This window comes from Vombatus ursinus, unplaced genomic scaffold, assembly GCF_900497805.2.
Source record: "Vombatus ursinus unplaced genomic scaffold, bare-nosed wombat genome assembly UNPS02000749.1, whole genome shotgun sequence".
NCBI lineage: Eukaryota > Metazoa > Chordata > Mammalia > Diprotodontia > Vombatidae > Vombatus > Vombatus ursinus.
Genome location: NW_020940527.1, coordinates 3,784,255 through 3,801,062, shown reverse-complemented (window position 1 = coordinate 3,801,062; position 16,808 = coordinate 3,784,255). Strand labels below are relative to the sequence as shown.

General features: G+C 37.9%; 1 protein-coding gene across 1 annotated transcript in view; it reads right to left on the bottom strand.

The window, feature by feature from the left end:
- Positions 1-16,808, bottom strand: part of MCU (mitochondrial calcium uniporter) — a 168,948-nt gene that overhangs the window by 3,892 nt on the left and 148,248 nt on the right. Inside the window, exons 4-7 of the mRNA XM_027859067.1 lie at positions 11,586-11,690; positions 5,951-6,111; positions 4,691-4,894; positions 2,371-2,487 (exon numbers count right to left, since the gene is read on the bottom strand). Of these exons, the coding sequence (XP_027714868.1) occupies positions 2,371-2,487; positions 4,691-4,894; positions 5,951-6,111; positions 11,586-11,690 (587 nt within the window). The remainder of the gene's footprint in view (positions 1-2,370; positions 2,488-4,690; positions 4,895-5,950; positions 6,112-11,585; positions 11,691-16,808) is intronic.

The following is a 16,808-nucleotide window of genomic DNA, read 5'->3' as shown; positions in this document are numbered from 1 at the left end:
TAGGGGACTTCAACATCCATTTTGATGTACCCTCACACCCCATAACCTCTCATTTCCTCAGAGTCCCCCAAATTCTGGGACTTCCTCCTTCACTCCATACACTTTCACAATGGATCTCACCATTACCCAGAGAGGTTTTGAGTCCCTAACTAAACTCTGACATTCCTCTATCTGACCATCATCTCTTAACATTCTCTCTCTCCTTATACCTCACCCCCTCCTACACCCATTCTTTACCCTGGAGAACTCTAATTCCCCTACTCTTTGGTACTTTCTCAAGTCATTACCCCTTTTTTCATTTTATTTCCCTCCCTCTCCAATCATGACCCTAATCACATTCTTTATTTCTGAATCCCTTGCCCCTTGGTCCTATGGCTAATCATCCCTTGTCAAACCTTAGGCCCGGACTGCTCCTACCTATGCTGAAGACAGCTGGAAGAAGGCTCACAACTGTGCTGACCAGGTACAACACAAATTCGTGCTACCTGACTTTAACTGGGCCCTCCTTGCAGCAAGGCAATCCTTTTATTTCTCCCCTAATTGATTCCCTGTCTCATTCTACATCAAAGTTTTTCCAAACCTCTTTCTCAAGCCGCCCATACCTCCCCACTCTCTCTCAGCTGAGAACCTCACCTCTTACTTTACTGAGAGAATGGAGACCGTTCAATGTTGAGAGCCATCTCCTCTCCTTTATTTCTCTCAAAACCCCTTGACACCATCTCCCATGCTTTACTTCTTTCCTCCAGTTTCTGTCAATGAGGCAGCCCCTTCTCTTTGCCAAAGACAACTCCCCTATGTGTGTTTGTGTTGTTGATTCCAACCCCTCCTGTCTTCTCTAACAGATTGCATCCTTGACTACTCCCTTTCTCTTTCAAATCTTCAACTTCTCCCTCATTTATTAGTCCCTTCCTTGCTTTCAAACATACTCCCAGTCTCTTCCATGCTTAAAAAACCTTCACTAGACCCTATTATCCCCAAAGCTATTGTATTATATTTCTCTTCCCTTTCTCAGCCAAACTCCTTGAACAAGCTGTCAACACTTGCTGCCTACACTTCCCCTTCTCTCGCCTTTCAAACCTTTGTAATCTTGGCTTCTGACCTTATCACTCAACTGAAATTGCTCTCTCTGAAGCTTACCAATGATCTCCTAATTGCCAAATGTGACAGGTCTTTTATTCAGTCCTCATCTTCCTTGATGTATATGCTTTCTTTGACACTGCTGACCACACTCCTCTTTGGGAATTTTTTTTTTTTTTGCCACTACTCACTCCTAGTTCTCCCATGTGGTTGATCACTCCTTAAGTCTCCTTCACCGGTTCAGCATGTAAATTATGCCCACTAATTATGGATTTTCCCCAAGGCTCCATCTTAGAACCCTCATTCTTTTCTCTCTACCACTCTTTCTCGGGGACCACATCAGCTCTCATGGGTTTAACCATTATCTCCATGCAGATGACTCACAGATCTATCCGTCCAGCTCCTGAGCTTCAGGCTCCCGTTACCTTGTTACCCACATTGGATATTTCAAACTGGATGTCCTATAGACATCTTAAACTCATTATGTGTCCCCTTTTCAGCTTCCCCCCACTTCCTGACCTCCTTATTTCTGTCAAAGGCACCACCATCCTTTGTAGTCTTTGCTTTGTTAATGTCAGTCCTATCCTGGACCTCTCACTTCCCCTTGCCCCATGCATCCAATCTTTGCCAAATCTTATTTCTACTTCTACAATGTGTCTCAAATCTGAGCCCTTCTCACTACTCACATAGCTATCACTTTGGTTAAGGCCCTTATCATCTCTTATCTAAATGATTACAATGGTCACATAATTGGTGTACTTGCCTTAAGTTTCTCTCCACTTCTGTCCTTTTCCCACACTGTTGGCTTTTCCTTAAGCATTGAACTGACCATGTCACTTCCTTAATCAACTCCACTAGCTTCCTCTGGCCTCAAGAATCAAATGTAAACTCTTCTGCTTAGTTTTTAAAGCCTTTCACAACATCTGTTCTTGAAGCCTGCAATTTACTGCCTCTTTACTCCCACCTCTGATAATCCCCCTTACTTTGAAATGCAAGTCCCTCACAAATTACCTCATGTTCATTTTATATTTATTCTCTATGTACTCACATATGTCCTTGTTATAATGGCCATTCCTGTGGAGTGGGGATTGTTTCATATATAGTATTTAAATCCCTAGGGCATAGAAGTGTGTCCTACATATAGTAGGCACTTAAAACATGCTTGTTGATGGTTTGTAGGAAAGATTCTTCTTTTAGAACTCTGCTTTCTAGTGGTTATGAAGAACACTGATTATTGAGTATAGGTTAGGGTTGCCATGTATTCATTTTTATTTTTGCAAAACTTTCTATTACCTGAGCAATTGCATCCTTGAGTCGATTGTATTTCTCTATATCAAAACGTGTCTTTTTGGCTCCTTTATGGAAAAATAATAGGTATTGTCTGTCTCTGGCTTCTGGGTAAACATATTCCTATTAAAAAATAAAGAAGGAATTGCATTATTAACACCGAGCTAAGTCTCATACAAAGTAGGCATTTCACAATTGTTCTACTTATTTGATTTTCACATACATGAAATTTTAATACATTACATATAACATATGTAATTTGTATAAATACATATGCATACCCATGGTACACAACATTTTCTAGGTTCTAAATATTTATTGATGATAAGGGAATCTGGGTGACCTGTTGGAGAAGGTATGACAGTAACCTTACTAGGACAGCAATATTTTAGGTCTGGATCAAGTGCCACAAACTTAAATCTAGAGTGAAAGGTCTCTCTTCCCATTCACTACAATTCTATCGCCCTCCTGCTCTAGATCTGGGTCCTCAGCCAAAACAGGCAATTATTGCAGACCCTGAAGACCCACACAATACTGAATTTCTTTTACTTTTTAGATCAGTTTTAGTTTTCATTATTCAGCCTCATTTCCACATTATAAGGATGGCCTGCTATTAAAGATTTACTGAAGATCTATTCTCACAGTGTGTGATGATCTCTTTAATTTTATGGTTTCAAAGAACTTATCATGAAGCCTCTTTAGAATACACAGATATGGGACACACCGAAGACTTATTAAATGCAACAACACATATTCCAGCACCAATTTAGAAGTGAACTGACATTGCGTGGGGGGAAAAAAGTATCTTATTGTTTCATGGGTATCATTCAACACAAGTTGGGTGGAAGCACTATATATATAGTGATAAGAAACACTGCATAGTAGTTAATATTTTCTTTGGCAAGCAGAAATGAGGACTGTTCACACCTGTTTTTCTCAGGTGATGGCAAGTAACTATCTGTCCCTACGGGTGCTGTTTTGTGATTTGCCACATGAGGGCAGTAAAGCTATTATTCCAGGACTACACATAGAGAAAAGGCTTTTTAGAGTTACCCATTACATAGGGATTTTGGAGCTAGTCCTTAGTTAAATCCCTATAAAAATGAAAAAAAAAAAACCAAAACAAAACACAAAACAAAACAAGCAACCAAACAAAAAACAGAGACCTGGAGAAATTAACTTGCTCTAAGTCACAAAAAGGAGATTGGAAATCCTATCATTTGATAAGGATATTTGATAAAAGGCAAGGCCTTGTGTTCAATTCAATACATGGGCTCATTTGCAGAACAAAGAAATATTTAGGAAATAGAGTTCTATTTAAGCAGAAATTATTTCTGTCACATGTCTTTATATTTTACTCAAAAGATGATGAACTTTGATAAGAAAAGTGAGGTTGGTAGACATTAACTATATATAGTATAAATATTTTATAGGCTGGAATGCAAATAAAAGGAAATTTCATTTCTAGTTATTATCCCTACTATGTGCAGTGAGCACAGATAAGCTGTGAGGGAAGGGTCTGGACGTTTTAGAATAGGATTTGCTGATTATGAATTGAATCAGTTGGCAGCACCTGTAGTGTGTGAGATGTGTGGCAAGAGGAGTATTTAGTAACTGGAAGTTAGCTGCAGTTAGTAGCATTTGCTGCTGGTCAGTCGTTTTTCAGCCATGTCCAACTCTTCATGATCCCACTTGGGGTTTTCTTGGCAGAGATAACGGAGTGGTTTGTCATTTCGTTCTCCAGCTCATCTTACCGATGAGGAAACTGAAGCAAATAGGGTGAAATGACTTGGCCAGGGTCACACAGCTAGTAAATGTTTGAGGCCAGATTTGTTGATTGGTGGAAGAATTAAATAATACTGAATTCTTCCTGTTCTTGCAGTAGAATTGTGGTATTTCTTAAGCCACTCACAAGCAAAAAGTTAAACTGATATTCTCGTCTTTTATAGATAAGCTTTAGGAAAATCAGCTCTTTCTGTTTCAGAAGAGGTCCCTAACTTAATATCCTTTGTTGAATCACTAACCATACCTGGAGATTGAGGTGTATATCAATATCCCCTTTCCCCAAGGAGCATAAAGCCTTTTGTGGTCAGGATCGGCACTCCTTACCACATCCATCAGTTAGAGCAGAGTCCAGACTCACATAACCTGGATGGCCCCAAAAGTGACGGCCCAGTGCCTTCTAATCTGGCCGGCCGTTCATAGGATGGAGAAATTGTGGCCAACACGAGGTTCCTAGACGAGCGTGCTTTACAACACGGCTCTTAGGAGAAGCAAAGTTTCCAGCCTGAAACCTTTCACACGAGCACATGCTCAAGAGTCTCACCTGGCGTGTCATTACGAAGTACGCATATGTGGCCATGGCACTTCCATACGTAATGAAGTAGGTGACTGGCTCCATGATGTCCCAAGAGTACTCCCACCAGGTGAGCCGGGCCAGAATGCCAAACTGTGTGGCCATGTAGGCCAGCCCACCCCATAGCACCAAGGTGGTCCTCTTCTCTGCTTTCCTGCTGATCTCAATCCGAACCTGGAATGTACAGTTAAATAGCATTTTGATATAGAACCAGTTTATTCTTCGAAGTGAAACTTGTTCTGTGGTCACCCAGGTGACGGGGACACTTGGTCAGGGCACAAGTCAGTCTCAATTCTAGTAACTGCGGTCTGTATTTCAATATTGCATCTACAGTTCTTACTGGGTGCCATTACACCTTAAATTGGCGTTACTAGCATCATTTTGTTAGTGCATTTGTTTTATGTTTCACTCCTGAAAAAGCTACAGGGCAGAGATGATGGATTTCCCACTCAGCTCTTTATAAAGTACCCTATTGACGTGCTATTTTTGTTACATAGAAAAGGAATTAAGTTGGAATTATTCTGACTAGTCATTTGTTCAGGCTGCAAGTTACTTACTTTAAAAGGGGAGAAGACTTTCTAAAATCAAGAGGCTGCAACTCTCCAACCTAAAAGGGACCTTTCCTCAAATGGGATACACTAAAGGTTGTTTCTGAGTTGCAAAATACATTTTGATGCTAGAAAATTCAATATTACTCCATTTAAAATTCACATCTCAACATTTCTATTGCTTCTGAAAATTCTTTAGAGTGCTTGGAAAAGTGTCTATTATAAACACAGTAACTTGGCTAAAGTCATAGGATCAGAAAGTTGGAGCTGGAAGGGTACTTAGATATCATCCAATCCAACCCTCTCATTTTTAGAGATGAAGAAACATGGGCCCAGAGTGAGTCAATGAACAGGCAAAGTCATCGAGCTAATAAATAACTGCCCTATCCACTATGCAGTGTTGCTTCTCCAGAAAAACAACCCAGAAACCCCAGACCTTTTATAGAGATGTCCTTACCCGGCTTATTTCCAGCCCTAAATTAAGAGTAGTATTGCTGGACTAAAAAGCTGAAAGGTCTATCATCAGATTTCCAAGCTATGACTTCTCAGTTTCTTTGTGGGCCTTCACTAGGCACTCTGCCGTGGCTCACCCACGTACCCTATGGGAATCTGCACTGGGGAGGAGCTAACAACGGTGGAAGGCATACGGCTCATAAAGGACAGGCGGCATTGTGACGGTCACCTTTTCCAGGGGAGCAAGCTGCTCCTTGAGATCTTCTAATCTTTCCACAAGCTCCCTTTCTTTACTCAGCTGGTGCTGCTCGATGCACAGCGTGGTATACAGCTGCTGGACCAACGTCTTCACATCATTCAGCGTGGCTGCATTTTCGTGGCCTAGGAGGTCTGAAAGCAAGGGGTGGAACATTGCTGAGAATATCTTCATCTCAAGCAGTTACTGCTGCATCTGTTGGGTAGGGCCTAGAAACAAGTAGGTTCCCAGTACTATGCAAGCTTTTCACCTTAAAATCCATTGTGACAAATGACAAACTAAGAAATGGACTTAGATGTTTTCTGCAAGATCCTAGCAAATGAATTCACATTTGAGCATTTCAGAGTTTTTGACAGTAATACCTACTGCGGGTATTCTCAGTAGTCAAATGAGTCACAGTGAAGCTGTTTACTAAAAATAATGTAAACAATGATAGGCCTTCTCAAAATAATAAGTTTATTTTTTGTTATTCAATAATAGTCAGGAGCTAATGCAACTAAAATCAGGAATAATTTTTTAAAACTACCTTGCTTCATATTGGTTATTTTCCCTTGTAGTGACCTTCTAATAGGAAATTATTTAAAAGATGTTTAAATTTCAGATCACACATACATGGCTTGGGGGCTGCACTGGGTACTCGTAAAATATTGAAATAACTGGAAGAAGGCCTTTAGCACATTGGATGCATCTACAGAGGATTTAGAGAAAGACATGAACAAGAATCTGATAGAAAGCAAGGGTGCGTTGCAAGTCCTACTAGCATATGGAATAGCCACACCAACAAGTTCATGAACCCCATTAAGTAAGTTAAAATTCAATAGTATGTGTGCATTAGCTTCACTGAGTTTCAGGTTGGCCACAGGATAGCATATTTTTAAAAAATTAAAAAAAAATTTTTTAACTTCCAAAACTTAAATACATAATAAGAAAAAGAAACATAAGCTTAAATACTAAAACTTATATACAAAATAAGAAAAGAAAAAAACAGTGCCATGTGCACAGCAGAATGTAAGAGAGGATTCAAAATATACAGCAATAACTTTCTGTTTCAAGAAAGCATATATAATCAATACTCCACATTGTGTTCAGAGCTGTCCAGAGGTGGCATTTTTTTTTAGCCACTGTTTAAGTTATAGGTAAAGAGACTGCAGTCTGCATTGATTGAGGGACTAACCCTCTGATGCAAGTGCAAATCCATAATGTGCTGAAGTTAGTGCCATTAGCAAAATAAAACAACTGACAGCCAGAAATCTATCACTGTATCCTTTCCACAAGTGGTTCAACTGCCCACTGTCCTCTGTCATCCCTCTTAGTGAGAAATTGGAAAGACAGGCTTAATGCTACTCTCTGTACACACCAGCACCTTGTGCTCCTAGCCCTCAGGAAGCCCATCTTCTTATGGAGTTTTACTTCTTGGATCGTGTATGGGAGACACCCCTAGTAGCTGATACTTCCTTGAGCAGGGCAGATCTTCACCTCCTCCATAAATCCTCTCTACAGAGCAGCCACCCATAGAACTCGGTAGGGAAGAGGGGGGTGGGCCCTTGTTCTCTTGACATTCAGTGGACACTGAGGTCGCATGCGGGCTGTCTGTCTGCTATCCCTGCTCTTTATGCGTGGCCAGCCTCTCTCATTCTGCAGTCAGACATCCCTCCCTCCAGCCTCCTGCTCACTTCCTCTTGGGTAATACGCATGCCGACCATGTGTCTCTCCATTGTCCTTTGGGTGATCTACAACTTTAATCTTTCTGCAACTGCATGACTTACAGCCACATATCACCCACCGTCTGAAGACTATTGATGTTAAAAAAAAATGGGCTTTTGTTACAAGGAGAACCTTGAATTTATTAAAAACACAACACAATTTCCCCAAAGCAAAACAGCTCATCCTTCTTCTGTTCATTTCTAGGCCCAGTTCACAGTCTGACCAAAATATATGAGATGATGGAGCGGCTCCAGAGGTTGTCCATCCAACTGCATGATGTAATCTAAATAGGAATTTTTTATCCAATTTTTTTTCCTAAGCAGATAATTAGGCAGAATGCTTCTGAGTGTTCTGGGATCTCATTTAGAGGCTTTGAATGTCCCAGAGCTTAATGACATCAGCACAGTGTCATCTGCAAACAGGGGCATGTGGAAGGTCTTATTACTTAAGAAGATTTGTCTTTTCCATTTGGGCTCTGTGCTGAACACTCCCCATAACAGAAGTAAACACCTTTAGCGAGCACACCTCTCCCAATTTAATGCCCTTTTTGACATTACTCATCAGATCCAAACAAAATTATTTTGTTGTTTCATCTTTCAAGAATCTTGTATAATATAGGTGCAGGAGATGCCTTACTGGAGAAACCTTTAAGCCTGCATTTTCCTCTACAGAATCAAATCTTTATTTTAAATAATCAACAAGCAAGAAGCATAGCATGATCTTGTAATCTCTGTATTTTTCATTCAATTTTGTAACTGAAAATGTGATATTAGTGAGATCGCTTACGAAAGCTTGCCTTCTCATACTTTCATCAAGGATGCTATTGACACCTGTGTAAATGATTTTTTAAAGCCCTCTAATAGTTTTTTGGTCAAGCAACAAATTCCCATATTGGTCATGTCCCCCCCCCAAAAAAAACCCCACAAACGTCTTATTTTGTATCCTATCTCATTGCCTCTCTGTAAGGAGGTGGACAGCATGCTTCATGACTGATTCCCTGGGATTAATGGTCATTGTGTCAGTAGGTCATTGCATTGATTAGAGTTCCTTAGTTGTTGAAAAATGTTTTTAAAAATAATGTACAAATTATTGTCTTGGTTCATTTCACTCTGCAATCAGTTCATACAGGTCTTCTGGCTTTCTCTGGAACCCCCCTTCTCATCATTTCTTATAAAACAACAATAATCTGGTACATACAATAATTTGTTTGGCCATTTTCCAATTGGTGGGCACCCTTTTCGTTTTCAATTCTTTGTCGCTACAAAAAAGAGCTGCTATGAATATTTTGTATATATGGGTCCCTTCTCTCTTTCTGATTGTAAATTATTTTCATAAATATTATTGAGAAATGGAAAGCTGGTACATGGAGACTTCTGGCCAAGATAGCTTCCTGAATGAAGGCAGCATCCCAGCTCCCATGGATCTATTCTAGTAAAAATCTAAAAATAGCACCAGAATAAGTAACAATCAAGGAATCCAGTGAGAGACTTCAGTGTCTTCTTCCATCACACTCTCTCTCTCACACACACACCCACACCACAGCCAGAAGCCCATGGATAGGAAGGTGCTCCTACTACGAATGTCAGAGCCAGTGCAGACAAATTAGATGGTAGCCTCCCAGGATAAACTGAGATGGTCCAGAGGCACCTACAGACTTCAAGGCTGTGTATCTGTAGAAAACAAGGGCCGAGGACTCCCTTGAGAAGGCCCCAAGGTGGTTGAGAACCTATAGCATGAACCTTGGGAGTAAATGGGAATGGCCACAACCAAGTCTGAGCATGGCAATACTCAGACCAAGACACATCCCAGTCCTAGAGATTCCAAAGTTCCTACCATTCTGTCCTAAGATGTCAGAGAGGGACCTGAAGAGTCAGTGCTCTGAATCTCAAAGTTCTAGGAGATTCTAATCCTAGAAGATAGAGGTCAACACAGGAACCCAAGTGACATAGATTGAGACCAAACATGACTGACCACCTCACCCAGAAGCACAACAGAGGGTAGAACATGGACTTGGAAGAATGTTTCAATTTAGGAACTAAAGCTATACAGGTGAGTAAAGATACCAATACTATAAAGAATTCTGATAGATCCAGAGATACACAAAAATCCAGTTTAGAAGGAAAAAATAACTCCACAGCAACTACTAGCAGAGACTCAAAGGAAAAATACGGATTTTCCACAAGGATTGTATGAATACATAGAAGAGATTAAAAATGAAAGAAAAGCTCTGGAAGAAAGAATTGGGAGGAGAATGAATGGCTTAGAAGAGAAAGTGCTAAATCTTACCCAAATAATGGATTCTCTAAAAGTTAAAACAGAATAAAAAGAAATCAATGATTCCATGAGATAGCAAGAAACCTGTCAGGATAACACAAGACCTGGCTATTTCTGCTATAAATGAGAGGAGAACTTGGACTACAGCATTGCAAAAGGCAAAAGATAAGGCATCATAGTGAAGAATAACTCACCTGCAAAGCTGAGGGGAGAAAAATGGACCTTTAAGGGGAAAGAAGACTTTGAAGCATTCCTGGCAAAAAAATTAGGGCTGAGTAGGAACTTTAAAATACAAACACCAAACTCCAGAGAAACATGGAAAGGTAATGTTATTTAAGGAATTGGAAGAGTCAATAAAATGATAAAGGATAAATGTTCTAAGAAGGGAGAAGAAACAAGTGTCTCATTGGAACTTTAATACCTTCAAAGGGCACTGCGGGAGCTAACTTAAGAAAAACAGAGAAGCCCATGATAGACTGGTTCTGCTCTGAAGGATTTAAGAGAGAAAGAGAAGAGAAGGTAAAGGAAAGAATGCACTAGTAGACAAAGGAGGAAGATGGAGGTGGAACTTTCTATTTCTCATAACTGAGATACATGAGAAGAGTATATAAAACATAGAGGAAGAAGTGAGGGGTGTGGGTTATCAGCAAAACTTTATTCTTACTTGAAACAGACAATGGAGGATTGAACACACAGAGACATGCATGGGGTGCACACTCCCACAGAAAGTGAATGCTGTGGTAGGCTTGAGAAGAGATGAGAAGATATAGAACAGCTGCTGTGATGAATAGGGAAGAAAATCAAATGGAGGAGTAAGATTGCCTTGCTGCCAGGAGAACCCAACCGAATTTTAATAGCACGTTTACATGACTTCTTCCAGGTCCATTCAACAGCATGTAAATGTGGAAGTAGATTAGTAACAGAAAATTGGGATTTGGTAAGACATGAATGGGGCAACAGAACAAGGGGGAAAGGGATTCAAGAGTAGAGAATAGCATAGAGTTGAAATGTTTTTCTTCATTATTTATAAGGTTTCTATGCACTAGAACAGTATTGGTTTTTATATACGTGCCACATACAGCAGAGAAATATGCATATTCCTTTCTATTTTCATTCAGTAACTGCCAAACATCTATTATAGTTAACTTTCTAATGTTACAGTCAGGTCCTGACCTTCTTTCTTGTTTATATTTTTGTAAGATTTGTCTAGGTATAAGTCAGGGGTGCACCCAATGTAAGGAAACCAGAAGGTAAGGAAGTGTATAATGACTTTTACAAAGATTTTCATACAAGATGATTAAGAAATTCTAGAATTTAAAGAGCCTCAGGTTATCTGGAATATTCACTTGTGTAAAACAGCTCATCCAGAATAATGCTACATAAATGAAATGTGTTACTGTATTTAGGTGTTGGCAAAAAAAAAGTATAAACTGATGAACTAGCATGGTACTAGGAACATGGATGACACAAATTCTCAAAAAGAATTACTTTCTAAAACTAGGTAAAAATTACTCAATTTTTTAAACAGTCTGTTCCACAAGGTTATACATGAAACCTCCTTATATGAAACATAGTCTATTCAAAAATACCTCTCCCATATGTTCCCCAACCCCACAAAAGAGCTATTTACTTCTCTTTGGTGGTCGAACGTGATATGTTGCATCGTTAATGACCAGTTTGAAGTCATCAAGGAGCAAGAGGTCTATTCCTGTTGAGGAGGCGACACGAACACCATCTGTAAGAAATTAAAATAAAACTTTTCATGTGGTCCATAATTATTTTTACAGAGAGGTCAGGGACGAGAGATCTTCCAAATCAAGTTAGACATAAAGCCCAGTTATTTTAATTAAAAAATGGCTTTACCCTTTTAAAATTTAATTTAACAGCTCTTCATAAATACTAACTCATAAAGAAAGCATGTACTATCTTTTGCCAGCAGGCAGTATTTTTTATCCAAGGACCTTTAAGTATGTGTTTACAGTTCCTTATATCATAACAAATGTGAGGATGAGGACAGTAGAAAACTGAAGAGATGTGTTAAGTGCCTTGCCCACAGTATATACTTAGTAAATGTTTGCTGAATTGAATTAAAGGTCAGAAAGAGAAGGTGAGTAAAAAAACAAACAAACAAACAAAAACCTAGGGTTTTCTGCCGAACTTACTTGGATTTGGCTGATTTGAAGAATATCATACTCGGGCAATATACCCTTGTGGTCTGAGGGTAATAAGTTCACTGGCCACCATAAATCTCAGCTAAAAATCTATAGGAGTGAAAATCCAGAGATTTTCCATTTTCTTGAATGCTTATGATGGAAGTTATTTGCACAGAGGACCTTTGTATGTTAATCACAGCATCTTGAACACTTATGAATACTCATAAATATTAAACATTCTGCAAAGGTTCAGGCTGGATATAATGGAGCAGCCCAAATAGGCTCATTACTCTTGATAGCTTGAAGCAGGCGTAGTACTTAAAAAAAGAAAACTTATAGTTCTGATGGTTGCTTTTTTTTCCTCAAGACTGTTTAAAGCTATTTTAAAATTAATTACTTTTTAAAAAAAAAATCCATGTGTTATTGCTTCAGCCTGAAAAAGTTTTATGTCTTCTATGTACTGTTTTAAATTTTAAAAATTCTGAATTTAATGAAATAAGAGGAAACATTCCTATATGTGAAATTGGATAGAAAGATAGTTATCAATCAGTAAACATTTATTGAATCTACTATGTGCCAGGACCGTACTAAGCTCTGGGGATACAAAAAGAGGCAAAAGACAGTCCTTGTCTTCAAGAAGCTTAAATCTCATGGGGGAAACAGCTCATCCAGAATATGCAAAGCAAGCTATATACAGGATAAATAGGAAACAACTAACAGAAGGAAGGCACTAGAATTAAAGAGGGATTGAGGAAGACTTCTAGTAAAGACAGAATTTTAGTTGGGACTTAAAGGAAGCCATGGAGGTCAGTAGTGGGAGCAGAGGAGGGAGAGCATTGCAGGCATGGAGACAGCCGAAGAGAATGCCCAGAGCCAAGAACCAGAGTATGTTGTTCATGGAACAGCCAGGAGACCAGTGTCATTGGATCAAAGAGTACATGTTGGGGACAGTCTCTATTGTGCATAGTTTTTTAAAAAAACTATGATAAATCCAATATGTTACTTTTGCAGCTGTCATGCTTGTCCATGTTTCCTTCTGTTTTCTTCTCTGTGTTTAAAAAAGGCTTCAATGGCCCTTTTCTCTTTTACTTCTTTTTTTTTTCTTGGAAACACTGCCACTAGCCTCTCCTTGCCTCCCACATTAAAACGAAAAACACAGTCCTTGTAACAAATAAGCATGGTCAAGAGAAACAAATCCATGTATTTACCATGGATTCTCATTTGGCACCTTGGGTCCATGGCCCTTCAGTCCAGAGGTGTGTAGTAGGTACCTTCATCTGTCCTTTACAGTCAATGGCCAGTCATTACACAGATCAGACATCTGAAGTCTTTAGAAGTTGTCTGTACAGGGTCATTGTTACTGTATGACTTTTCTCCTGGTTCTGCTCATTTTACTGTGCATCTTCCCAAGTTTCACTGAAACCTTTTCCTTTTGTCATTTCTGACAGCATAATAACATTCTATTTTTATACCTTATTTTTTCAGCCATTCCTCAATTGATGGGCAATCTTCCCTTCTTTTTGTTTCCCAGTGTTTCCCAACACTGAAAATGCTGGGATATAGGCCACAAGTGGTATTGTTATGCCAAAAAGTATGCAAAGTTGAGTGACTTTGGGGACATGGTTCTAAATTGCTTTCCAGAATGAGTGGACCAATTCACAACCAATTCACAGTGTGTATGTTTTCCTAAAGCCTCGCCAACAATTATAAATTTCTTTTTTTAGTGATTTTTTTTGAAAATCTGATAGGTATGAGGTAGAATAAGTTATTTTAATTTGCATTTCATTTATTTTTTAGTGATTTGGAGCATTCATTTAAATGGCTATTGATACTTTGGATTTATTCCTTAGATAACTGTTTGTTTATATCCTTTGATCATTTATTTATTGGGGAATAGCTGTCATTCTTATGTATTTAAAACACTTCCTTATGTAGCTTGGAAATGAGACCTTTATCAGAGGAATTGGCTGCAAATATTTTTTCCAATTAGTTATTTTGCTTCTAATGTTAATTGAGCTGGTTTTGTTGTACAAAAAATATTGCAATGTGGTTAATCAAAATGGTCCATTTTATCTTCTATGATCCTTTCTATCTTTTGTTTGGTCAAGAGCTTTTCCTCCATCCATAATTGAGAAAGGTATTTTCTTCCTTGCTCCTTGACTGTACATGACCTTTTATATCTAAGCTATGTATCATTTGGAGTGTATTATGGCATATGGTATAAAATCTTGATCTAAACCTAATTTCTACCAGACTGTTTTCTATATTTGTGTGTGTATGTATATATGAATATGTGTATGGATAGATATCGCACATATAGATACAGATACACACACATACATCTATATATAATCTCTCTATATATCTATATAATCTCTATAGCTATATGTATCTATATATAGATCTATCTATCTATATACACACACACACAAACATATAGATTGAATGGTGAGTCCTTACTTGAGGAGTTGCAGTCTTCATAAGTGTTTATCAATTACTATGTTCATTTAATTTTGCATGTTATATACCTAATTTGCTCTAGTGGTTAAAAGTACTAAATCATTTTGATAAATACTACTTTGTAGTACTGTTTGAGATAAAGTGATTTCCCTTGGGAATATTGACCTTTTGTTGCTCCAGATTAATTTTATTGCTATTTTGTCCACCTCTCTAAAGTAATCCTTTGGTAGTTTGATTGGTATGGCACAATCCATTAAGGTAGTACTGTCACTTGTATTATGTTGGCACATCCCAACCATGAGCAATTAATATCTCTCCACATATTTGGTTCTGCCTTTATTTCTATAGAGCATTATGTATTTATATTCAGATAGTTTCCTGCATGGATTCAGATGTCAAATGTAATATACATTCTGTAGTTTTTTGAATAGAATTTGTCATTTTTTATGTCTATATTTATTTCTTCCTACTTTGTTAGTAACATATAGAAAGGCTGATGATTTGTATAAGTTTATTTTATATCCTGCCTCTTTGCTAAAGTTATTGTTTCAATTAATCTTTAAATTGTCACTCTAGGGTATTCTACACAGACAAGCTTATATGCAAAATCAAAAAATTTTGTTCTTTTTGACTATCCTTATTCCCCCAATTTGTTTTACTTGTCCTATTTTTATAGCTCATATTTTTAGCACTGTCAAATATCAGTAGTAATAATGTACATCCCTGCTTTATCTATGATCTTAATGGATAAGAATCTATTTTATCACTATTACATATAATAGTGGCTGGGTTCTAGATGCTGTGGATAGTTGAAAAAGGTAAAGCAACTCCATTTTGTCTGAAGTTCCCCTATCTTGCCCATGACTCTGTTTGTATGGCAACACCCACCCTGGTAACCTTCCTTACTAATACAACAGCAAGGACAATCTTATCTATTAGGGTGGGGTTACAAGAGATAGCTAATCTGAAAAAGAGGCTTTCCTGTTACTAGCCCAGCAACTGGCCTGTCCAATCATAGAACATAGCCTCCCCTATTCCTACCCTACAAGTCCCCAACAACAGCCCTGTCTAATCCTGAGATACCTCACACATAATTCACCTCCTGCCTAAATTGAAACCTAGGTAAGATTTGTCCTTTTGTTCCTTCAGGGAGTCTCTGCCCCTATGGTGGAACTCCCTTGCTAGGGAACTCAATAAACCCAAATTTATGGTATTGGGTTACGGTTTTGGTTCTGTTTCTGGTCTTTTGCCGCACTGACAATTTTATACACAATAATATTTATCAAATTATGTAATGATCCATTTATTCTTTTGCTTTTTACTGTTTTTAACAGAAATGGGTCCTTAATCTTGTTAAAAGCTCCCCCCCACATTTATTGATATAATTATGTGATTTATAGTTTTTTTAATTACTATAGTCTATTATATTTTGGGTTTCTTTAGATATTGAACCAACCCTGCATTCCTGGTATAAATCCCACCTGGTTATAGTACATGATCTTTTTGATATGTCGCTGTAGCTAATATTCTAATTAATATTTTACTTAAAATTTTTGCACCAATATTAATTTGGGGTATTGTTCTATATTTTTCTTTCTCTGGTTTAGGTATCAAGACTATATTTGTACCATAGAAGGAATTTGGTAAGATCCTTTCTTTTCCTAGTTTTTCAAACATCAATGTAATATTGGAATCATTTATTATATCTGATGGAATTAATTTGCAAATCCATCTGCCTAGGCCCTTTTTTCTTTGAGAGTTAATTTATTATTGCATTTCTTTTTCTGATTATGATTATTTAAGTATTCTAATTCTTTTTCTGTTAATGTAGATATATTTTTTGTAGATATTTATCTAATTAAACTGTTGGTTTTGTTGACATACAACTGTTCAAAATAGCTATGATGCTTTTTTTTTTTTGGTAGTGGGAATTTTTAAAAAATCTAGCTTAAAAAAATTGACAAGCATTTATTTTCCCTCTCTCTTACTCCCTCTCTCTTCAACTGGGGGAAAAAGAAAAACAACCTTATAACAAATCTACACATCCAAGTAAAGCAAATTCCTGAACTGACCATGTCCAAAATGTATGTTTCATTCTGCATCTTGAATGTATCATCTTTCTGTTAAGACGTGGGAAGCATGCTTCATCATTGATCTTTTGAGTGGTGGCTGGTCACTGCATTGATCAGAATTCTTAAATCTTTCAAAGTTGTTTTTCAGTGAATAAATCGTTCTCCTAG